The sequence below is a fragment of the Prosopis cineraria genome, unplaced genomic scaffold (genome assembly GCF_029017545.1).
Source record: "Prosopis cineraria cultivar Desert tree isolate PC_DT_omini unplaced genomic scaffold, ASM2901754v1 PC3, whole genome shotgun sequence".
Lineage (NCBI taxonomy): Eukaryota > Viridiplantae > Streptophyta > Magnoliopsida > Fabales > Fabaceae > Prosopis > Prosopis cineraria.
The window spans coordinates 4,128,256-4,151,493 of NW_026555334.1; the positions used below are offsets into that span (position 1 = coordinate 4,128,256).

At 32.9% G+C, this 23,238-nt stretch overlaps 2 protein-coding genes and 5 non-coding genes across 12 annotated transcripts; all 7 read left to right on the forward strand.

Annotated features, from left to right (window-relative positions):
* Positions 1-1,760: 1,760 nt before the first annotated feature.
* Positions 1,761-10,152, forward strand: LOC129305955 (tRNA-specific adenosine deaminase TAD2). 5 transcript variants are annotated; one of them, XR_008592080.1, is made up of 9 exons: positions 1,761-2,311; positions 2,499-2,633; positions 3,116-3,153; positions 4,097-4,163; positions 4,953-5,112; positions 5,207-5,297; positions 5,708-5,810; positions 6,086-6,186; positions 9,567-9,581. XR_008592080.1 is itself a non-coding variant. In XM_054946195.1 (9 exons), exons 2-8 carry the CDS (start codon positions 2,568-2,570, stop codon positions 9,602-9,604), a joined length of 561 nt encoding a protein of 186 aa, XP_054802170.1. In that variant the 5' UTR covers positions 1,778-2,311; positions 2,499-2,567; the 3' UTR covers positions 9,605-9,617; positions 9,708-10,152. The 5 variants fall into 5 exon arrangements, 2 of the variants coding, with proteins under 2 accessions (XP_054802171.1, XP_054802170.1); XR_008592078.1 differs by lacking the exon at positions 5,708-5,810 and adding an exon at positions 9,708-10,152 and having other exon boundaries at positions 1,767-2,311; positions 6,443-9,617; XR_008592079.1 differs by lacking the exon at positions 5,708-5,810 and adding an exon at positions 9,708-10,152 and having other exon boundaries at positions 1,767-2,134; positions 6,443-9,617.
* On the forward strand, positions 6,396-6,534 carry LOC129307505 (small nucleolar RNA snoR86). Its single transcript, XR_008592399.1, has one exon. It is a non-coding gene; the product is annotated as a small nucleolar RNA snoR86 (small nucleolar RNA).
* On the forward strand, positions 6,820-6,953 carry LOC129307500 (small nucleolar RNA snoR86). Its single transcript, XR_008592394.1, has one exon. It is a non-coding gene; the product is annotated as a small nucleolar RNA snoR86 (small nucleolar RNA).
* On the forward strand, positions 7,172-7,311 carry LOC129307503 (small nucleolar RNA snoR86). Its single transcript, XR_008592397.1, has one exon. It is a non-coding gene; the product is annotated as a small nucleolar RNA snoR86 (small nucleolar RNA).
* LOC129307504 (small nucleolar RNA snoR86) lies at positions 7,638-7,776 on the forward strand. Its single transcript, XR_008592398.1, has one exon. It is a non-coding gene; the product is annotated as a small nucleolar RNA snoR86 (small nucleolar RNA).
* Positions 8,184-8,317, forward strand: LOC129307501 (small nucleolar RNA snoR86). The gene has a single exon (XR_008592395.1). It is a non-coding gene; the product is annotated as a small nucleolar RNA snoR86 (small nucleolar RNA).
* A 3,644-nt stretch (positions 10,153-13,796) lies between the features above and the next one.
* Positions 13,797-21,748, forward strand: LOC129306490 (putative hydrolase C777.06c). 2 transcript variants are annotated; one of them, XM_054947112.1, is made up of 10 exons: positions 13,798-14,088; positions 15,496-15,631; positions 17,041-17,168; positions 18,432-18,579; positions 18,656-18,761; positions 19,881-19,939; positions 20,634-20,669; positions 20,748-20,857; positions 21,347-21,403; positions 21,517-21,748. In XM_054947112.1, coding segments are annotated over exons 1-10 (981 nt in total). In that variant the 5' UTR covers positions 13,798-13,888; the 3' UTR covers positions 21,518-21,748. The 2 variants fall into 2 exon arrangements, with proteins under 2 accessions (XP_054803088.1, XP_054803087.1); XM_054947113.1 differs by lacking the exon at positions 21,347-21,403 and having other exon boundaries at positions 13,797-14,088.
* The last annotated feature ends 1,490 nt before the right edge of the window (positions 21,749-23,238 follow it).

Below are 23,238 nucleotides of genomic sequence, written 5' to 3' on the forward strand. Positions count from 1 at the left end.
TTTTTTGCTGCTTGAAATCATAAAATTAATTTGCAAAAAATAAATAAAAGTATAAGATAAATAAATAAAAAGAATGAACATATATGTATAATATAAGTGATTAATTAAGGTTCAAAGACCTTCCATAAATATGTTATGATTAAAATAAAGCATGAGATAAGTAAGGACCTTTCATACAATACAACATAAAGCAATGCATAAATCAATTCAAAATAAAAGAAATACAATTATTATAACGATGGAAAAAAGGGGAAAAAGTGAAATTGACTCAATAGTACCAGATTTAACCTTAACTTTCTTAAGGTGGTAGAGGTTGGAGATTCAAGTTTAGAAAAGTTTTAAAAGATCTTTTTGGTGGGGTGAAGAATAATCCAAATATCACTTTGGAGAAAGCCAGCTTAGGCTCCTTGAGAAGTGTTGGAACCCGATCTAAAAGACCTCTAGGAAAGTGGGTTGAGGACTGTTCCACCATGTCAATTCCTTTAAAAAAACTAATTTTTGAGAAAATTGCTTTTATTAAAATCTTATTATTGAATTAAAAATATTTTTTAAAAAAATCTTGTTCTAATTTTTATCTTCAATGTTACAAATGCGTAACCATATTGATTTACAAGTGCTTTAAGTGTTTTAAAGATTTCAAATTATCAAGGTGTGGCTCTCATCTTGAGGAAATTAAACAAGATTCAGTATTTATTTATTTGTTTATATCTTAAATATTTTAATAATGAACCTTACTATTGTGAACTTACTAAGTTATTTGCATTTCAGATAATAGAAACATACCACCTCCTTCATCTTCATTAGAAAGAGGATCCTTTGTTTGATAGTTGTAGTAATTGCTGGGTTTAAGCTGTATTCATGGTAAATTTATTTTATGATTTTGTTGTAAAAATAAATTATTATAAAATTATAAGCAAGGTTTCCATTTCTTTGATTTGAATTATTTAAAGATTGAGGGAAGAACTCTTATAACTTGTTCCACCTAAAGTTGATTGACTGTCTTAAACATTTTCATTTTAAAAATAATAATAATCCAACTTTTGAAGGAGTTACTATTGAATTTTATACACATTAATTGTCCTTATATTAATGAAGTCTTTTTTTAAGTGTAATTAGAAACATTATAAATTGATTAGGCTCACGAAGCAAGGTTTATCTTGTTCTTCTTACCATTCACACTTGTTTTGGTGGTACGTGACATAATCTTTCACAAGTTTTTTGCTTTCAAACAGTCTTTCAAAAAATGAATAACACCCTCTTCACACCCACACTCAAAGGAACAATGATCATTATTCGTGAATATTTTCTTAGCTCTCAATTGGTTACTAAAATTTTCTTATGTAAGACTTGTTAAAAGAAGAATTTCAACTTTTCCAGTAATGACCACTTCCATAAGTATTTCCATAGCGGATCCCAAGTAGTAGACACTCTCCGTTCCCGGAATTTGTAAGCAGCACTAACCGAAAGCCTCCCATCACTCCCTGCTCTGCTCTCCACCAAAATATATCCTCATGTTGGTTAACGCATGGAGGAACTGTAGTGATTCTGTTAATGACATCAGCTGAAAATATTTGTGGAGTAATTCTCTATTCCAGCTTCCCGACGGGAGAATGAAATCACAAACCTTAGCTTGAGGGTCAACCTGAAAATCAAATTTGGAGATAAACCGATCAAAGGTTGACCCAATGGGACCCACCAGAAGCTGGTTGAAGCTCCATTATTGAGTTTTTACTAATCGATTGAGGAAACAGCTCCCCCACCGAAGATGCTATGCCAAATATGTGGAGCTGATTTTTATTATTATTATTTTTTTTGTCCACAGAAGGAGTGAACCGAGCCACAGTTATAATTGGCTTTTAAGCATTGAACCCAGAGGCATCCTAGTTATTATTATTTTGAAATCCATCCCAAACATACCCAAAAACCCAAAATGCTAAATCCCTATCATTAAGCCTTCTAACCCTCCACACTCGAGAATCCAAAGCTTATTTAGCCTTTTTCATCCGTTTCTCTCGCTTTCCAGCCGCACTCGCTCTCGCCGTTCCAAATCTTCATGCTACTATGCTAAGGCTTCTCCATCTTATTGCTGCCTAGGCTAACTTGTCATTCGGTTTTTTGCTCAAATGTGGCCATGGTCAGTGTAACGGAATTCCATAATATCACTTCTTCGTGGGTTTGGTTTCAAAAGTGTGAATTTGGCCTTCTGCAATCAAGAAGAAGAAATGGATTTACACTTCATATTATAAACATTTGGGATGAACATTTTAGCGACAAGAATATTGATTATGTTTTCTATATGGACTTTATTGTGGTAAGTTTTCAGTTCCCTGCGATATATATATATATATATATTCCTTTTTCCGTTTTTCTTTTCGAGACATGCTGCACTTTTAGAGATAACTTGTGCATATTTAAGTAAGTTTATTTGTATTGAAGATTATGAAATGGTTTTGACCATTTTAATTGTTGTTTTTCTTTTTTCATTTTCGTGGTTGCAGTTCAGGGGCAATCAAATTTTGAATGGTTTATAAGCTTGTTTATGATTAATTTATTACAAATTTATCAAGATGACCTCTCCGCTAGAAGAATGCTTGACAGATACTAATGCATTTATGGAACTTGCCTTACAGCAGGTATTTGCTATGATCTTTCTATCATACTTACAAGGATAGATTTTAGATCCCCTGTTTGTGCAGTTCCAATTATGTTTATGTCACAGTGTTAGTTATTGGTGTATTCTTTCTTTAAGTTCAAATATATAATTTCAAAGCATAGGTAGCACAATTAATGCACTTGTGGAATATATATAATGGTCAAACTGTAGTAACAGAAGGTGGGAACAATTTGTTTGAAATTGTAATTGTAAATGGAAAAGAAGTTGTAGTTAAGTGATGATCATTAGACACTTAAGACACGGCATTAGTTGTAGGGCAGTTGAAAATGTAGGTGTAAAAAGAGAGTTGCACCCAATATGTGTGTGGGTTCTTATAAGTTGCCTTAGCAGTCACTTAGCGAACCTTATAGATTAAAATATAAAGGGATTTTTGCTAAATATACCTTTACTCTTCTAAAACTTAACTATTTCCTTATGCTCTTGCTTGTTTCTATGTTGCAGGCAAAAATAGCTTTGGATGTCCTTGAAGTTCCTGTTGGGTAAATTCTTTCACTGTTATTCTCTTGCATGATACAATAAAATAGTTGTATGTGCATTTTTCCAAACATGCTCCATTTTCTTTCAAATCTTGCTGCATTGCAATTTAATATGGAAGGTTTCTTTGCAATGCTGTTTGACGTGGAACTAGAAGAAACTGCATCAAACATATTCCACCACTCAGCTTTTAAAATTTATTTGCTTGTGACCGAATACAAAATTGAGATGAATACATACGATGAGATTATTTCATTTACTTTGTGACCTTTTTGTCCTTTATCTAATGGCCAATGAATATATCTTTTGCTTCCTTATCTTTAGTCATTTCCTCTGAAACTTTATCAATATCCCTTGATTCTGGAATCATATTTGTGTTCATTCTCACATCTAAACTCCCTTCATCATTTTGAATATCATCAAGATTTGCATAATGAATTTGAAGGTCAAGGATGAACCCATTATTTTCAGTCAATAATTTTAAAATCTTCTCTGTACTTAGTTGTATGCTAGCCGTGAAAGTATCCTGTTGGTGGTTTATTCTCACTATCATCCAATCTAACTACATGAACCAAAGAGCAAGTCACCTTTAAAGAATGAAATATTGCTAATCCTTTTTTCTCCTGTTTCTGCCTTCTTCATTTCTCTGTTTTTGGTCCTTCAGCAATTTATTTGCAGGATTTATTTTATTTCTGTTTGTATGGCCCAAAGGTTCTGAATGTACAAAGGATGGTTGAAATCTAACAAACACAGAATGATATTATTCCTAAATTTTGCCCTTAAATGGGTGTCTAATTTTGTAAATGAGATTCCATTTTGTTGGAACAAGGCTTTGTTTATTCTTTACTTGATCATACAATGTAACGGGTTGTGTCGGTTTTTTCATTGAAAAACAATTATTTTATATATTAGTTTTTATTTAATTTAAACCATGATGTATGTTGCCAGCTGCGTGATTGTTGAGGATGGAAAGGTTATAGCATTTGGGAGGAATCGAACTACTGAGACGCGGAATGTAATTTGATTAATGACTTATTTTAATTTCATATTATCATCATTTGTGCTTGCTTTCATGTTTTGACTGCTCCTTCAATCATCTATTTGTTGTTTGGAGAGATTCTTTGTGCTTGTTGGCTGTAACCTACACTAGTGAAATAACTTAAACTTGTGAAACTTAGATTTGGCTTTTTCAGTTTACTAGTAATAGGCAGTAGCATGTTATATTTGTGCTACAACTTTAATTTCAGTCATCGCTAAATTTCAAGTGAAAGTTTCAAACATTTACAGCTCCAGGAAGGTGAAGCAACTGGACTGGACTTGCGGATGCTACTTTGAAAAGGAAATCCAATTTCTAAAATTAGAAATGTGATCTTTTGCTTGAAAATGTATATAGTTTATAACCTTAAGACTTGAAAAGGAGCTACTTTAGTCCTAGGTTTCAATTTGCATCTTTTTAATGATCAATGCTAAGCTTGCACATTATTATAGGCTTAGGAGTAGTTGGGTAATCTCACAGAATTTCGGCATTCATTTTATTCCAAAGCTAATTGTTCTCACATTTAATGGCAGTTTCTTGTTCCATTTTTTTGTTTTGCCTCTTGGAAGGAAAGGACCTGACTTAGTCTAATCAAACTTTTCTTATTTTATTAAAGGTGTGGTGAAAAATGGGAAATTTTGTTTCTGGTTTGAAGTAACAACCTCTATGTATTTTCCATTGTTGCATGTTTTAATTCATGTAATTACTTCCTGTTTTCCATTTGTTTTCAATTTCATCTTTTCCATTTCACTAATTCTTTCTTCACAGGCCACAAGGCATGCAGAAATGGAAGCTATAGATGTTCTTCTGGAACAGTGGCAGAAAAATGGAATTTCAGTGTCTGAAGTAGCTACAAAATTCTCAAGCTGTAGCCTATATGTTACATGTGAACCATGCATAATGTGTGCCTCAGCTTTATCATTTCTAGGTATGCTACTTCAATTATTCTATGTATAACAGGCACATTGTTTAAGTCATTTGACCCTATTTTTAATCCATTTAATGGCATATTTTTTCCTCAGGTATAAGGGAGGTATATTATGGATGTGCAAATGATAAATTTGGAGGATGTGGATCAATATTGGCATTACATTCAGGCGACAGTATAAATAAGTATGCCTCTGCAGCTGCAGCATCTTCTAAACTCTTATTATATTAAATGTCAATTATACTAGGTTTTCTAGAGTGGAAGCCATTTTGGTTGTTTGTGAATCTTTGTTTATTGTTTTGTTGATCCAAGATCGTTAGGAATCTAATTCTAATATAGCGGAACTTATATCTCATATTCTTTTGCAATCTGTCTCTTTCTGCTTTAACAAGATTATACTTAGTTTCAAAAGAAAAATCTAGAGTACTTAACTGCCAAAAAGCTGGAAACTGATAATTATTTTTAGAAGAGCTGTTATTTTTTAAAATTAAATTCTAAAATGTTTTTATTTTTTTCAAGACCTCTATTTCTAGTGACTGAATTTTGAGCTTAGTAAGTGGAAATATCTTATTTGCATGATTTGAGATTATGACAGCGACATAGTAATGTTCATCAGACTATCAGAGTTGCTTGCACTGCATGGATGTATAGTTGTATAGCTTGGACATAAGTGAGAATATCAGTTGGGCTTTTTTAAGGTGATCTTTTCTGTATTCTTCTGCAAGTTCATATAATATATATTATTTATAAACCTTCAAAGTAAGTACCTAATTTCTTTTGTAATTGGTGGGTTTATCTATTGAAGAACTTTTATTTGTCTTGAACCTCTAGGGCTATGCCTCTCATGGTTTACCTTAAAGGGAAATATTCTTCTTAATTAAGGAATCCTTAAATGATTTTCATTTTACTTCTTTACTAATGGACTATATATATATTGATATTGATGGTGCATATGTTTCTTCTTATTTGATAGTGAAGTGACACCAGGAAAGGGTTTCAAATGTACGGGTGGCATAATGGCATCAGAAGCAGTCCTTCTTCTGCGAACATTTTATGAACAAGGAAATCCAAATGGTAAGTTCCTTTTTTTTTTTTTGGCCCATATTTTGGCATTAAGATGGCAAGTAGTTGTAAATCACTAAAATTTACAGCATTTGGGAGCGTTAGTGTCAGTGCACCACATAAGACATGGGGTTTCCTTTATTGTTCTTATGGTTCATTAGCTCTTGTCTATGTGTGTTGTTTGACAAGTTTTTGGTTGTGAATGTGAAAGTCAATTAACAAAGCAAGAGCATCTATTGCAAAACTAAATGGTCATTTTGCTCTGAAGGTTGGCAAAAACAGCTGGAACTGGCGATTCTCTGTGCCTATCGAATAAATTATTTTCTCTTATGATGATGGTGTCGAACAAGTCATAACATCTATTTGTACCTGATCTTACTTGCCGTCAATGCACAAGGAAAATGAGCAGCACCATTTAACCATTGGCTGTTTCAAAGTGATGCATTGACAAACATACTGGTGTCATAGTAAAGTGAATAAACTATACAACATCTTCCTGTGGTCATATATATGTCCGCATAAACAGCGTGTAAAGGTGGTAAGATGTCTTGGTTTTTGCTAGGTGCATCCTTAAGACATCAGGTTTGCTTCATTGTTCTTCTGGTTCGTTAGCGTGTTGGTTGTGAATTTGAAAGCCAATTAACAGAGCCAGAGTATCTATTGCAAAAAGAAACGGGGCATCTTGCCTTGAAGGTTGGCAAAAATAACTAGCGATTCTCCATGCCTATGAAATCGATTTTATACTGTTTTGGTGATGGCCTCGAACAAGTCGCAACATCCACCCGTGCTTAATCTTACTCTCAATTGTACAAGGAAAATGAGTAGCACAGGTTAACCCAGGCTGTTTCATAGTGATGCATTGACAGCCATGTACTGATGGCAAAATAAAGGGACTAAAATACAATAAAAAGGAAAGTGAATAAGCTGAAACCCTAGAGGAGGCACCAAACTCTCGGGCTGAGACACATGGTGTTCAACACAAATATGAAAAGCCAATTAGCAGAATCATCTATTGCAAAAATAAATGGCGTATCTTGCCTTGAAGGTTTGCAAAAATAACTTAAACTAGCGATTCTCCGTGCATATCAAATTGCTCTTGCATTGTTTTGATGACAGCCTTGAACAAGTTGCTACATCTATTTGTACTTGGTCTTACTCGGTGAATGTGTAAGGAAAATGGGTTGCACAGTTTAGCCATGGGCCGTTTCACAGTGATTCCTTGACAAGCTTGTGTTGGTGGCATAATGAAGTGAACAAGCTTTACAACATCTTTCCTTACTCATCTTTATGGCTATATTTTTAATCCCCATTGATAGTCTTCAAAGGATGGTATGCTATCTGAGTTTTGTTTACTAGGCGCATTCTCAAGGCATCAGGTTTGCTTTATTGTTCTTCTGGTTCGTTAGTATGTGTTTTTGTGGTGTTTAACTAGTTTTGGTTGTGAATGTGAAAGCCAATTAGCAGAGCAAGAGCATCTATTGCAAAGATAAATGATGTATCTTGCGTTGAAGGTTGCCAAAATTAACTCCACTAGAGATTCTCCGTGCCTAATGAATTAATTTTATGCTGTTTTGATAATGACCTCGAACAAGTCGCAACAGCTATTTGTACTTGATCTTACTCCCAGTAAATGCACGTGGAAAATGGGTAGCAAAGTTTAGCCATGAGCTGTTATACAGGGGTGCATTGACAAGTATATCTGGTCCGGTGGCATAATAAAGTGAATAAGCTATGCATATTTGCTTGCTCATCTATATTGCTATGTTTTTAATCTTCATAGAAAGTCTGTAAAGGTGGTAAGATGTCTAAGTTTTGCTTGGTGCATCTTTTAAGACATCAGGTTTGCTTTATTGTTCTAATTCATTGGCATGTGTTTGTGTATTGTTTGACAAGTGTCAGGCGGTGATAGTTGTAATTTTTTTTATTGCTTGTCACTTCATTTTCGTGTGATGTTCTTTTTTACCAAAAAAAGAAAGGTGTTTGGTTGTGAATGTGAAAGCCAGTTTGCAGAGCAAGAGCATCTATTGCAAAAATCAAGGGTGCATCTTGCCTTGAGAATTGGCGAAAATAACTGGCGATTCTCCGTGCCTATCAAATTGATTTTATACCATTTTGATGATGGCCTTGAACAAGTCGCAACTTCTATTTGTACTTAATCTTACTCCCAGTAAATATACAAGGAAAATGAGTAGCAGCGTAGCACATGCTAGCCTTTGGGCTGTTTCACATTGATGCATTGACAAGCATGTACTGGTGGTATGATAAAGTGGGGCTTGGCTTTGCTCTGCTGACAGAATGCACCTCTGCAATTTCACCGCATTATGACAAAAATCTGGACTGTCCAAATAAATTTGGATATTCCAGATTTAATGTTTTAATTTTAATTTTAATTTTATATTTATTAAAATAAAAAATTTATAAATCTGATCACCAAGTTGCACAGTTTTAATATAAATTGTTCGAATTAAATGTTAAAATTTTTTATGATTTTTATAAGCTGATTATTTAGGTGTACTTTGGTTAGTGTAAATTTAATATTAAAATTTTTATAATTTTTATAAATTTTTACTTTTAATCAAGCCATTCATATTTAATCTAAATTGTTCAGCTTGGTGATTAAATTTATTAATTGTTTTTATAAATTTGGATCATTCATATTAAACCTGAAGCATCTAGACTGTTTAATAAATTTATCAAAAAAATTTATAAATATGGACTATTTATATTAAACCTGAATTTTTCAGACAGGTGCTTAAATTTATTAAAAATTTTATAAATTTTTTATTTTGATAAATATAAAATAAAAATTAAAGCATTAAATCTGGACGATTCAGGTTTTTTTATTTTTTAAATGCATCTAAGTTGCAGAGGTGTGTTGTGTCAGCAGAGCAAAGGCAGGTGCGATAAAGTGCAGCCAACATGCTGGATTGTTCTTTTCTATTTTTAACTGTTATTTAAACATGACTCCGGCTGCTATACAAGCTTGAATGTTTCAACTTTCAACTACAGAGATGATTAAAAGTACTATTGAGTCAAAGCTCATCAGAAAAAAGTTTAACTTGGTTCAATAGTTTCGTTAGTAGAAACTGTTAATGAATCAGTATATCATAGCATGTAGGATAAGTACTGTTGCTAAACTTTATTATTTATTCACGTGACTGTTAATTTTGCTTTCCTGATCTTGTGTTTGGAAGGAAAAAACAAAAAGCATAATCCCAGTGTTACTGCATGTGGTTTGAGGCTATTTGATAGAATAATTTATACTGCTAAAAGGCTTGAAATTGATAGTTGACACTGGAGAATTTTGATTATGGGTTGGACATGATCAGGGGACTAGTAGTTTTTCCCTCCCTCTTGATTCCTATTTATGATTCATTTTTATTTCTTCTCAGCTCCAAAGCCTCACAGGCCTCTAACTCGCCAGCCATGAAGTTGAAATTGAAGTAAGTTTATTACATTATGTTTTGATTGTTTGGGCCCCAGCACTATTTAGGTTTATTGGCCATGAAACTGATTCTCTTTTAAATTTACAGATGATAATGTTGTTAATGCTACTGCATACACTCGGGTTCCTTGGTGTGTGATTGTTCATTCACGCAGAAGAAGCAACCGATGTAAAGATAAAGCATTCGCATGATACAGCATAACATTTTGGATCAATGAAAAATGAATCGAATGTCATTACATGAGTGAATGTTGCTGCATTAGAAATGCAAATTTATTGCCAAAAAGATTTAAAGCTTTCCAGTTTCACTAATATTAAAATGTTACGTGTCTTTTTTTAGTCTTCATTTTTTTGGAGTTGTCACCATTGCCTCTCATGCTCGAATGCTCAATCTAGATGGTTGACATCCTTTACTGGAGGTTGTTGCATGTGACTATTTGTATAAGAAATAACAGCTATGGTATAAGAAATTCACAAGTAGCATCGAAAACATCAACAATTTATAGCATGAAGTGTCATGTTGAATTTGTTAATCGTTGAACTGTAGAACTTTGGTCGGAATTTTGTACTGCACATGAATGAACTAAAAAGATTAATGAAGAAGATAGAGTTCAGACCAATTAGCCAACACATTAACATTATAATTTAATCAGTCAACACAATGTCATGTGCTACCCACCACAACCACACAAAAATTATCCAGTTTGTTTAAAGGATTGAAACAAAATAAAATACAATTTTAACTGAAAAGAAGACTATCGAGTTTGTTAAAAACATTGCAAATTTTATCACATTTGATGGGATTAGTTATATGGATTGAACAATGTCATTATGTTATATCATTAATCAAAGTTTTAGAAATATTGTTAATTAATAAGTCTTGTATAACAACTTCTCTCTGTGTTTTTTTTTTCCTCTACCCTTTTTACTAGGATCAAAGTTATTTCTCACAACAAATGTCTGAACAATATTAATAATTTTTATCATTTTTTCTTCAATAGATGTCACACTCACCTTTTTTTATATATGTTTATTTTGAATTTTATTTTTCATGTATGCACGTATATTCATATCAGCATTTGTATCTTTGCTACACCAATATTATACTCTTTTTATCCTTTTAAAGCTCAATATTTACTATTATATAACATAATTAGTCTTATAGTAGTTTAATAAAACTTTCCTTTAAGTTTATTAGGTATTTTTAATCACAAATAACTCCTTTAGCTTTTTTTTAATTAAACCACCTAATTTGTATCCTATATACAATATCCCAATCAATCTTCACATCATGTTAAATAATAGCTTCCAAGTATATAAATTTTTCCATTTGAGATATGTTATGATCTCCCAACCTCATTTTCAAATTTTTATGATTGATCTCTTATCAAAATTACAATTTAAATATTTTTTTACTCCTACTTAGATAGAAACCTTTCAACTCTGAAGTCCTCCTCCATGACTCAAGTTTGCAGATAATTTCTTCTTTTGTCTCCACAATAAAAATTATATCACCCGCAAAAAGCATTTAATGGGAGATTTCGTTTTAAATATGTTCAGTCAAAATATTTAGAACCAGGTCAAATGAATAAAACTTAAAGATGATATCTGATATAGTCCAAACTTTATAAAAAAGTCTTTTATTTCAACGTTAGACATTTTTATAATAGTTGATGTCCATGTCCTGTATGGCTCTAATATAAGGTAATTTGGATTTCTTTCTTTTTACAGCTTTCCAAAGTTTGTTAAAAAGATTGAAACCAAAAACAAAAAAAATCAAATGCAACTTTATCTTAAACGCAAGGTTGGAAGATTGCAATAGAGATTGTAGATGAAGAATGAATATTGAAAGATATGAAATTACAATATAAAACACGTGAATCAGAAATAGAGGGGGAGAAATTAAGAACCCACACCCAATGAATGAGTCTTCCACAGATAAAATCTAAGGTTCCGTGCCTAAAGAAAAAGAATAAGATAAACCAAGAGTTGAAGATAAAAGGGAAGTGATATTAATTGAAGAAGACTACTTCAAACTTGCATTCTTTGACCGACTCCATTGCAATAGAGCTCTTTGATAAAACTTTTCATCCCATCCTACTTTCCAGTCAAGAAAAGAGGTTAGGTTTTTTTTTTCAGTGATGTGTATTGAGGGATGGGTTTTACTGGGGAAGCTTTATTGCATGAATTAAATTTCATTCAACCATGGAAAAGACAACACAAGTAGAAAAGAAGAGGCTCCACACGAAATTCAAGATTTTGGAGAAAATCGCACCTAAGTCTTATATAACATATTTAATTAGAAATGTGATGAAATGCTCAAAATATTTTTAGCTTTTAAATATTATGCATTTACACTTGACAGAAGACAATTATAACTTGTTATTAAACTTATATTTAAGTTATCATTGTCCTTTATTCAATTATAAATGCTCTTCATCAAATTACAAATGTGTAGAACTTATAATTTGGGAGTACTTTGTGCTTCTTTTTTTTTTAGATTTCTTGGTAATTAAATATGTTCTAGTGGACTTAGGTGTGGTTTTTATTTTTTCCCCAGATTTTAAGCTTTGCATGTACCCAAAAATAAGACCATGTAACTCAACAAGCCAAGTGGCTTACACGGCTCTATAACAGTGATTTGCGTGTGGAGTCATAAAGTTTAGATGAGCTCAAAATGCTTTCTCATGGGAATATATATTTATATATATTTAAAAAAATTTACATATTTCATATTTGTCACGTGAAGAAACGTGGAGTGAAAGGGAACCATTGACTTGGCGGATTATGAATGGCCTGAAGTTGCCTTGAATATTCCTTTCTTTGGGTCCAAAACAAAAATTTCTTAGGAAAATTTCAATAAAGGACCACATTAAAACCTCAGTTACCAATTAAGCCCAAACAATTCAGAAAATACACTAAAGAATTTTAAGACTAAAGTAAAATAAAATTGTGATGCCAAATGATTGAAATGACCTTGCTAAATGAAAGGAAAAATAGTTTAAAAAACATAGAAGAAAATATGCACAAAGTTGTTAAACTCTACCTCATCACACAACTTCTCATTTCCCCATCCTCTTTTAAGAATGAAGTGGTAAATCATGTAATTGGCCATTTTGCTCCTTCTATGAACAATGCAATTACTTAAATGTCTCATTTAGAGTAATTTTTGTCGATTTAATGTACAGATTTTATGTTGGGCTAAAGAAGAAAAAGTTTAGCTCGCTGTTGAGGTGAAGTTTGAACTTATCTTACAGAAAGTTTCATCATCTTCATCTTAAATACAATACATTTGTAACAAGTTTATAGTGTGTGACATCGGTATGAAATAAGTAAGTTATTTCACAAGAAGTGTGAGTGCTTGTTTGATATAAATTATTCCTAGAATGTAATTATTTCGCCGACTTTCGTTAGGATTGGACTAATGGCGATGATCGAAATTGAATTGTCAAAGATCTCCTTCCATTAGGATTGGACTAACAGCGACAACTAGAATTGGACTATTGAAAACCCCCTTCCACTAGGTCTGGACTAACTGTGATGACTGAAACTAGACCTATGACAATAATCGATACCAGACGGGCGACTTCCACCGAGATAGGCGATCCAGTTTTGGTGGAAGGCAATAGCCTAATTCCTATTGTCGTTGTCAATTCGATCCTAGTGGAAGGAAGCCGTTCAGTCCTTGTCGTCGCTATCAGTCTAGTCCTGGTGGAAGTCAATAGTACGATTGTCGTCATCTCGTCGGTGCAGTTCTATTGGTAATTAGCTGTCCTGTCCCAATCATCGTCGATGCTATAGTCCTAATCGACTTTGACTATATGATCTTAATGGAAATTTGTTATTCAAATATCGACTTTAACCAGTTATTCAAGTTTCTTTTAAATTCAAATTTAAAATTTAAAATTTTACTTTAAATCTAAATAAAAGATTTTAGTATTATAATTTAAAATTTTTATATTATCCAAATAAATAATTTAGAATATTATGAATTTTAAATGTGAGATTTTAAATACCAAATTTTTAATTTAAATTTTTAATTTAAATTCACTTATCCAAACATGCTCTTAGTGTATTTTCATAATTATTTGGGCTTCATTGTTAGATAAGATTCTACTGTGGTCCTTCGTTTCTTTTGCCTTGGCCTGCTTGTTGAAATTCTCCCAAATTTCTTACTTGGCAGCTGTATTACTTTTCACGGACAACTATTTCTTTTCCATTCCGTTTCTTTTGCCTTTCTTTTTCCATGCAATTTTTCTTCACCAAACTATGTCCATTGACAACAACAGCCACCACCCTGTTCCGTCCGACGCCGTCTCCGGAGGCGCCGGATCGGCATTGATCTTTCTTGGGACCGGGTGTTCCAGCATGGTCCCAAACCTGATGTGCCTGCTCCAGCCAGCAGATCCTCCCTGCACCGTCTGTTTCCAGGCATTGTCGGTCCCACCTGAGCGCAACCCTAATTACAGGTATTTGTATCTGGTATTTGGGTTGTGATTTGGTTACTTTCTTCAAGTTGGAACTATTTTATGTAATTCGCTCTTGTTTTCCTTGACGATTTCAGTAAACAAGAGGGGACTAATAATGTTGAATGTTTCGTTACTTTTTGTCTGGGAGCGAGGCATGACATACGTTTTTGTTATGTGGTGTCGATTGTCTTCTTTTGTTTTTGACTTTCGGAGGGAATGAATCATTTAACAACTTAAATATCATAACCAGTGTTGGTTTTGAAAGCTTAGAAAGGCAATGTTTAGTACAGGAAATGGTTTCCATTTGAGTTCTTGAGCAATATGCAATGGGACTAAGCTTTGTTAACTAATGCAATGGGAGACAAAGCTTTATTATTGGTATCATTATTGTTGAACAGTATTTTCTTCCTTGTGCTTATAGCGATGGACTGTTGGTCTGTTGGAATATTTTCAAAATGAAGAGTCAAAAATAAATAAATTATGTCCTTATAAATTAAGGAATTTTTTTTAAGGGTTAGCTAGGGTCTTATAATATTAAAAGTCGCCAAGATCATGTCACTGCAATTTCTGAAGGTACCTTTGGAATGTTATAAAAACCAAAAGATGAAGTAACCACCACTTAATGAAAGGAATTTGTTATTTTCCAAGAAAGTTCTACATGTTAAAAGGATGTTCCTCTTCATGAAAGGTTATTTTAAATAACCGTGGTTATTAATTATTTTAGCTATTTTGGTTCATGAAACAACACAAGGGATATGACTTTTAAGGAAAAAGTTTTATTTCTTAAAAAGAACCACTTCAATGCATTGTTTCATTATCTATAAATATCCCTCATCATCGCTTATTTATTACATCTGAATATCTATCCAAATTCATGACCTTTGTCTTTGAGCACGCGAGAGAAAAGGTCAAATTATCACTTTGTAAATACCATTGTTGTCTCATCTTAAATCTTGGGAGTGCAAACCATACTCAAGTGTATTTATTGTATTCTAAAGGAAATTCACCAGCAACCCAATTTATACCCGGATATTGGAATCGGTTGGGGCTAATTAAGCTTAAATGAAAATGTTGTCCTAAAGACATTGTGCACAACTTTCTTCTTCTTCTGCTTTTTAGAGAACCATTCTTGCCAACAAGGACATGTTCTTTATATGAGCCTTAGAGAAATGTGGACGGGGACAGAACCAAAAGAGAACGTGGTGTTACTGTTTGGATACTGTAGGGATTTTAGAAAATGAATAACACTTGATATTTGAACAACATCCGTACTTGTTGAAGCGATATTGGATCGTGCTTTTGCTTTTTCACTGTATATATTGTGATTGGTTTTCTCCTGTTTCTCTATATGTTTACTATGAAATTGTGTCGATTTAGTGGCATTTTTAATTCTTTTTTCCCATGCAGGTGCAATACATCCCTTCTAATTGATTATTGCCAAAGTGATGGTAAACACAACTATATATTGATTGATGTTGGGAAGACATTTCGGGAGACAGTACTTAGATGGTTTACTTTCCATAAGATTCCAAGAGTTGATTCTGTGAGTCAATCCTCTAAAACGTTTAACAATGATGATTTTTACTTTAAAATTTCAATTTCAATTTAACACCAATCTAACCTTGTATGCCCTCTGTTGAGATTCTTGTTACCAAACTCTGTTGAGGCCTTAGGATACAAGCATTTTCTGCAATTTCACAAGTTAGAGATGGTTCCTTGATATGCAGCTGTTAGTAAGCTCATTGTTTTTAGCACTGTACATACAATGTTGAAATATGACTTAATAACCTTTTTGAGGCATAGAAACTAGCCTATAACTTTCTGCCTTAAAATAATCTTTCTATTGTATGTAGCTTTATGTTATCATTTCGTGTGTCAGTTTCTATTCTCTATCCTTGTGCTTTGAAGTTGCAGTTGATTTTATTCAATGCTAAGCAGGGATGGCTGCAAACATGCCAAAAATATTCAAGTACCATGGTGTTTGATCAATAATGTAGAAAACAAAACACAAGATTTTGATAAGAAAATTATAAAAGCTGCAAAATTGTAGCAAATAATTTATGACTTTTTGGATGAAGATTTTCATCTTTTGATGAAATTCAAATATCTTTCAATGAGAGGAAACGATCTATTTCATTTGGCATATGGGTATTTTTTTCAAGCATATTTATTGCCTTCCACTACTTCACACATTGAATTGCATGAACTTTCTTCTTAACTATTGTGTACTTGCAATATGTGTATGAATAATTAACACATGCCAATGAGTTCCGATAACTTCCTTCATGCGAAGTTGTAGCATATGTGAACTCATTGCCTCATTCTAGTCTTTTAAGGATTAGAAGTCGGTTCCTATTTTTATTTATCAATATACTAATGGTTTTAGCTTAGAGGAAGGGCATCATACATCATCTATTTGTCGTAAGCATCTTTACCTTCAAGTTTGGGGCTTCATTTTCTATTTTGTTCCTCATCTCTTCATTGTTAGGGTTGTTCTTTCCTCCATTACATGTTGTAATTATGATTGGAATTTTTGTTCAATGCTAAGTAGACTACTGAGTGGGAATTTTTCTTGATAGAGCACAATGGCATTGTGCAATCTATGTAGCCCACCCTACCTAGTGGAATAAGATTTGTTGCTGCTGCTGCTACTAAGCAAAGACAACTTGACACATTCCCAAACTACTGAGATGTGTGTGGTGTTTGGTCATTGATATATGTATTAAATAAAATACAAAATTTTGATTAGAAAAGGGGTCAAAAAATCATTTGCAAAAAACTCCATAACTAATCAGATGCTGACAAATCTGCACATTTTGCAAATGGTAATTGCTATTGATGCTTAGAATTCGAAAGCACCTTGCCTGATATATTTTACTTCTTGGTTGTTTTGTAATTGTCAAGCTGATGCTCACTTTCTCTGAGAATAAATTCCTTTTTGTTTGAATGCAGATTATTTTGACTCACGAACATGCTGATGCAGTCCTTGGATTGGATGATATGCGTGCTGTACAGCCATTTAGTCCTACAAATGATATTGATCCCACGCCCATATATTTAAGTCGTCACTCTATGGATAGGTATCTCTAATAACCTTTGATCCTTGCTCTTGTATATATTATTTATCTACTGAGAATATTACAACTACTTCCTCTGATTTGAACTTAATACACTTACTATTTCCTCTGATTTGAACTTAATACACTTACTTTCTCTATCTATTTTAAAAATAAGGGGAGGTGACTAAATTTATGGATGGTTATGGTAATTTCTACTTTTCATATATTTTATTTGTCTCGTAGATTGTAACAAAGTCCTGTCTCCATCACTTAATAAGTTTAAGCTATTGGGTTGAATTTTTCGTTAACATTATATTAGTTTCTATGACTAAATAATCAGAATTCGATCATTATCACCCTCTATCTCCAAAATAAAATTATTATTCAGCACAAGGTATGGTGGACATGTTCTCTGTTCTCACTTAAAGCTCTGGAGGCTTTCACATGGAAATGTATTGTAGAGAGTATACTAAACTTATAGTTGTCTTTCACACATGGCTTAAGTTATTGAGTTGAAGTTGAATTGATCCCTCATAATTAATAAAGAATTGAGAAGGATCTCATATTTCAACTGTATACTTTCATTTGTGGTTGTCTTACTGGAGCAGTGGATACCTCTCAAACCACTATTTCAGAATAGCAATATCAGCAACTAGCATTGCTATTAATATATTTTGCACTACTTTGTGAAGGAAGAAGTTTTAATGTAGAGCACTCATGCTCCTGGTTAAGCTTTTTGTTTAAAGTTACAGATAATTGAAATTCAAACCTCCTTACTACTTGTCTTCTTTTAACTCTTCTCTTGGATAAATGATATTTATGGTCAGTTATGCAATTCAAACCTCCTTACTACTTGTCTTCTTTTAACTCTTCTCTTGCATTTAACTAATTCTTTAGTATAATAGGCAAAAGTCGTGCCACTTTTTCAATTCTAGAAATCAAAGGTAATGTGGTTCTTCAAATTTAACATAAGTTTTGAAATTCTTATTGCTATGATTTTATAATTAAATGCAAAAAATCAGTCATAGAAAATGGGTTCATTTAGAAAATTAAGCTTTTCTAGCCTTACTCTAGTGTTAAATTGTCGCAGCTGTATTTTTATATCAATGAGATTAATATGATATGGGTTCACCTGCCAAGCATAAATTTATATGTGCAACTGAACAATTGTGTAGTTATTATATAGAACTTATGTCAGCATTATATTTATATCCATTTCATTTGCTTTCTATGGCTACCTATGCTACATGGTAGTTGAATTTTTATGTTACATATTTACAACAGTATAGCAGAGAAGTTCCCTTATTTGGTTCACAAGAAACAGAAGGAAGGGCAAGAAATAAGAAGAGTGGCTCAGATGGACTGGAATATAATTAGCGATGACTGCAAGCAACCATTTCATGCATCAGGCTTGAAGTTTATTCCTCTACCAGTTAATAACCACAAATCTTTGTCATTGCCATAAGAATTCAGTGATATATAAGGACTTTCTACTTTTCTGGTTGTAGATTATGCATGGGGAGGACTACATCTGTTTGGGCTTTCTTTTTGGTGAGAAAAACAAGGTGGCTTATATATCTGATGTTTCACGGATCCCTGCTAGCACAGAATATGGTATGTGTTGAATCAGTTTTTCTCCTTTTTGGAAATTTATGTGTTGGTGCTATCTTGCAAAGCTAGACTTGAACTGTTGTAGGAGACTATTCAATAGATTGTTTCACAAAAGTTTGGAATTATTTTAAAAACTCTTACAGTTATGGATCTTTTGATGTCAATTACCTTTGACTCGAAGTCAAAACATCTTGTTACGAGAGACGATGCATTAACTTGCTTTCATTGTAAGGTTGAAATGAGCCAAACAGTTCATCTGAATCATAGCTTTAGTTGCAATGCTATATAGACATCCATAGTTCTGTCCATTACCGTAAATGGGTTTGTTTCTTTGTTTGTCTTAATCTTTGGTTATGTGATAGCATTATAAAATTTTGAAGAAAAATTTTTCAGGTAAACATTCTTGCATATCATATTTTACAGGATAGAATTGTTTTCTTGGCTTCTATTTGGATTTCAATTAATGGTTTATTAATTTGATAAGGTACAATATTGTTGATCGTCTTTGAAGTTGAGCTAATATTCTCATTCTTTAATAAAATGTGCGTGAATACAACAGGACATCAAGATTTCGGAGTTACCTATCAACTCTCTATGCCCTTTTTTCTCTGCCATAAACTCTTCATGCTCTTATTTAAACTTACATTGGTCTTAATCGGATACAACAGGTCATCAAGATTTCCAAGTTACCTATCAACTGTCTATGCCCTTTTTTCTTTACCATCAACTCTTCATGCTCTTATTTAAACTTACATTGGTCATAATCAGTGGGCCGTTAATGATTTTTTGTGGCACTTCTTGACAAAAAGCCTTGTATGTCTGCAAAAAAAAAAAAAAAAACCCAGTGATTTCTTTCTTTTTTGGAGGAGAAAAACCATAAAATGGCACCTTATTATAAAGAAAGAGTGACACTGTGCCTGTAGCATGTGATTAATGTGGAGAAACGTGAAAAGAGTATATCAACTCAGTAAAACAACTCCATTTGACGTACGACTTTCAAAGGAATTCCCAAAAACTAGTCCTTTTTCAGGTTTCAAGAACGTGCTAAATTTATAAAGCTATCAGAAAGCCCCTGCTGCAGTGCGCTTTCTGACATTTGGCCATAAATGTTCTCTTTTTCAGTCATTTCAAAAAGTGGATCTGGGCAGTTGGATCTTCTTATACTGGACGCTCTATACAAGGTCAGTAATATCCATCTTCAATATATTGCAGAAATCCTGTATTTGATATGTAACTATGTTTTAACATTCTGCTAAAGCTATTGTGTAGTATATATCCAAAGGACATAGAAGCACTGGCAATCAAAATGAAGCTAAATTATCTTAAATTTATCGGTAGATATATCTCACAAGTTTTAGTTTAGTTTAGTAACTCCAAGATTCATTTGATGATCCTTGGAAGAGGGAATTTAGCCTTCTTGGAGTGGTCCACCAGTAATGCTTGTCAGAAGAGTTTGAAGATTGTAAATTGTACCAGAATGAGCTGAAGCACCTCTGTTTGAGAGAAATTATCATTGATAAGGAATCCAGACTTTTGTTTTTTATATAATTATGTATGGAAAAGTAGGTGTGCTTGCCATTTTTGTTGTGCTCTCAATCTTTTATGGACATCTCATGAAAGAAATTCCGGACACTAATTTATTTCAATAAGAAGGTCATTGTTATTACATTTAGCATCTTCAAAGAGATAACGATTATCAGTTGATCAAATATTTTGGCACATCTTTTTTGCTTTTGCGACCCCATTATTATCTGACCTTTTCCCTCATATTTGCATTTGTCATACTTGTTTTTGAGTTCCTTATATATTTTCTTATTGCTAGACTTCCCAATAACAAATGTTTCCTTCTTGATGTTCTGTATTGTCTTATTGCAGACTGGATCTCATAACGTGCACTTTTGTCTTCCGCAGGTTTGCATTGCATTTTGAAACTGATGTTATACTTTTATGTAGCTGATAATTTAATTTTATCAATTGATAATCATACAGGCTCTTGAAGCTGTGAAGAAATTATGTCCCAAGCAGACCCTATTTATTGGAATGACTCACGAATTTGATTACCACAAGGACAATGAATACTTGATGGAGTGGTCCAAAAGGTACATGTTCTGGCCATTTCTTGAAAGCAATCATAGTTTCCCTTCTGTAAATACATCAAGGACCCGTTTGGTTGCTAAGGAACATGGGAATGGAATTGATTAAAGAAATGAGAAGAGAAATGAACGAAATTGCCCTCCCACTCATGGTAAATATAGTAAAACCTTATACCACTTAGCACAAATATGGGAATCACCATATCTTTTATAAATGTTATGAATCCTGATTCTTCACCTCATGAACTAAATTATCTTTCTCATAAACATGGTTAAATAATTGCTCTTTCATGTTTTGATCATTCTATTCTTATCCTTATTTCTTTAATCCATCCCATTCCCCTTCCTTTGCAAAAACCAAAAGGGCCTGAGTAATGACTGATATGCTCATAAAAAATGAGGCCTTGTGAATCTGATGCGCAAGTAATTTTAAGTGATCTATCTTATTCTGTATATGTGGTCAAACGAGAGAGTAACTTAGGTACTTGTGCTTAGGGAGGGAATTCCAGTTCAGCTTGCACGTGATGGTTTGAGAGTCCCCATAGACTTATAGTAAGTTGAGGCAAAGCTTGTGGATCCGAGCCTCTTTTTTGCATCAGGAATGGTTTACATGGATGAGCAGATTATGAACGGGAAACTAAGATATAATTTACATTCATTTGTAGGATGTCTTGCCCTTTTTGGAATGGGTGGCCCTCCTAGATAAGCACATTGTGGCATACTATGACATTTTTCCCTTTCTGTTTGATAATTGCGAGCTTAATGGCATGTCGCCATTAACTTAGCTGTAGGCGTATCATTTATGAAATTGCCTTCTGTATCATTAACACAGGATGGAAAGCTCTCCTTTTTTCCATCCACATTCACATAGCAATAATGAGAAATACATTTCCATTTTGTCTTTTTTTTTTTTTTTTTGGTGTTTGCCTTTATCCTTTCATTATCAGCGCTATCATGCTACATGATAGAGTGCCCAATATGAGCTGGTTTATTGGCAGCTTTTGAATAATGCAATTTCCTTTACTTTTTTGTATTTTATATTGACATCATTTTCCTAACATTGCTTCTGTGAATCTCTCCATAGCTACTTCTCCTGTCCTCTATACAGGGTAGAGAAAGAGTATTTATTTTGATCTTATTTATAGGACATCTCAATGACTATTGTATTGATTTTTACTCTTGTGCTCTTATTAAATGTTGGGAAGATTATTAAATGCTAAGCATTTGATTTTTAAAGTATGTATATTTAATGAGGTAATGTTGGAAGCTTGTTGAATTTTTAAACAGATATAATAAAATTTAAAGTTTTTCTTGATTATGTTGCAAATGCTGGAATGACTTTTAAATAGAACTGGATGAAGTAATAGTTTTTAAGAGATTTAATTAATATTAATTTTTTTATAGGATATTTAAATGTAATTTTGGGGGGCCTTTTTTTGTAATTTTACTAATGGTCAAAGTTATTGTTATTATTTTTTAATAGCAAGGTGTCCAATACACATTTTTAAATGTTAAAAGGAAAAATTACAACACATGTAAGTTTAGGGAACCAAACTTTTCAAGTGAATAATTGAGAAGCAAAAATATCCTTTAACTCGAGGAAAAAAAAAATAAGTACCTTATTAGGCAATAAAACATACTTAAGATAGTTTTAAAGATGAGACGTTAGATCATGTTTTTGCTCATTATAGTTATTCCAAGTCTTTGTGGTTTGCTTGTCCATCCATCCGTACTTCGAAATTTTCCCAAACTGGAAATTATTGAATGAATTTTGCATGCTTTCAAGAAACTTTATCAGGATGGTCATTTGGTTTTCAAGGAACCTATCAATTCATTAGGGTCTTATTACACATCCATCAACACATGATGAGAGAGTTCAACAGCTAATATGCTTTATTTCATCAATTTTGTCAATGGAACCTTAGCTCTTTCACTAAAGTCACTCTGTCCTCATCCTCCCTTGTGCTTATTGGTAATTATCATGCTGGTTGGTCAATTTGGATAAAGAAACTAAAGGTCAGGAGAAAGTTTCATTGTCTAGTTTCTTGAATTTACAGCTAAACTCATATACTAAATGGTCTTGTAAGTATGAAGATGACACATGATATATCTCTTTTGTATCTAATTTGCTTCTGATCAATATTATGATGGATTATCTTCAAGAGGATACCTGTTAAAAAATAATAATAATAAAAGAAAACTTTATGGTGGGCCCTCAACTACCAGGAAAACTATAATTTTTCATCAACTTCCATGAGGCTTAATTGCATTTACAAGAAGCTCGTTACAAAAGGCCAGGTTCATCACAATCATAATTATGTGGCTGCGTCACTTTTTGTGCTTAAATGCTTTCATCATTTTGACATCAGAGTTTTAAATGAGAATTT

Bases quoted from the DNA above. Each gene is read 5' to 3' on its own strand.
- LOC129305955 (XM_054946195.1), top strand. From the start codon at position 2,568: ATGACCTCTCCGCTAGAAGAATGCTTGACAGATACTAATGCATTTATG. The intron at 3,154-4,096 runs GTAAATTCTTTC...GTATGTTGCCAG, and splicing joins GTCCTTGAAGTTCCTGTTGG to CTGCGTGATTGTTGAGGATG. The intron at 5,113-5,206 runs GTATGCTACTTC...TTTTTTCCTCAG, and splicing joins CTCAGCTTTATCATTTCTAG to GTATAAGGGAGGTATATTAT.
- LOC129306490 (XM_054947112.1), top strand. From the start codon at position 13,889: ATGTCCATTGACAACAACAGCCACCACCCTGTTCCGTCCGACGCCGTC. The intron at 18,580-18,655 runs GTTAATAACCAC...TTCTGGTTGTAG, and splicing joins TGAAGTTTATTCCTCTACCA to ATTATGCATGGGGAGGACTA. The intron at 20,670-20,747 runs GTTTGCATTGCA...ATAATCATACAG, and splicing joins TGCACTTTTGTCTTCCGCAG to GCTCTTGAAGCTGTGAAGAA.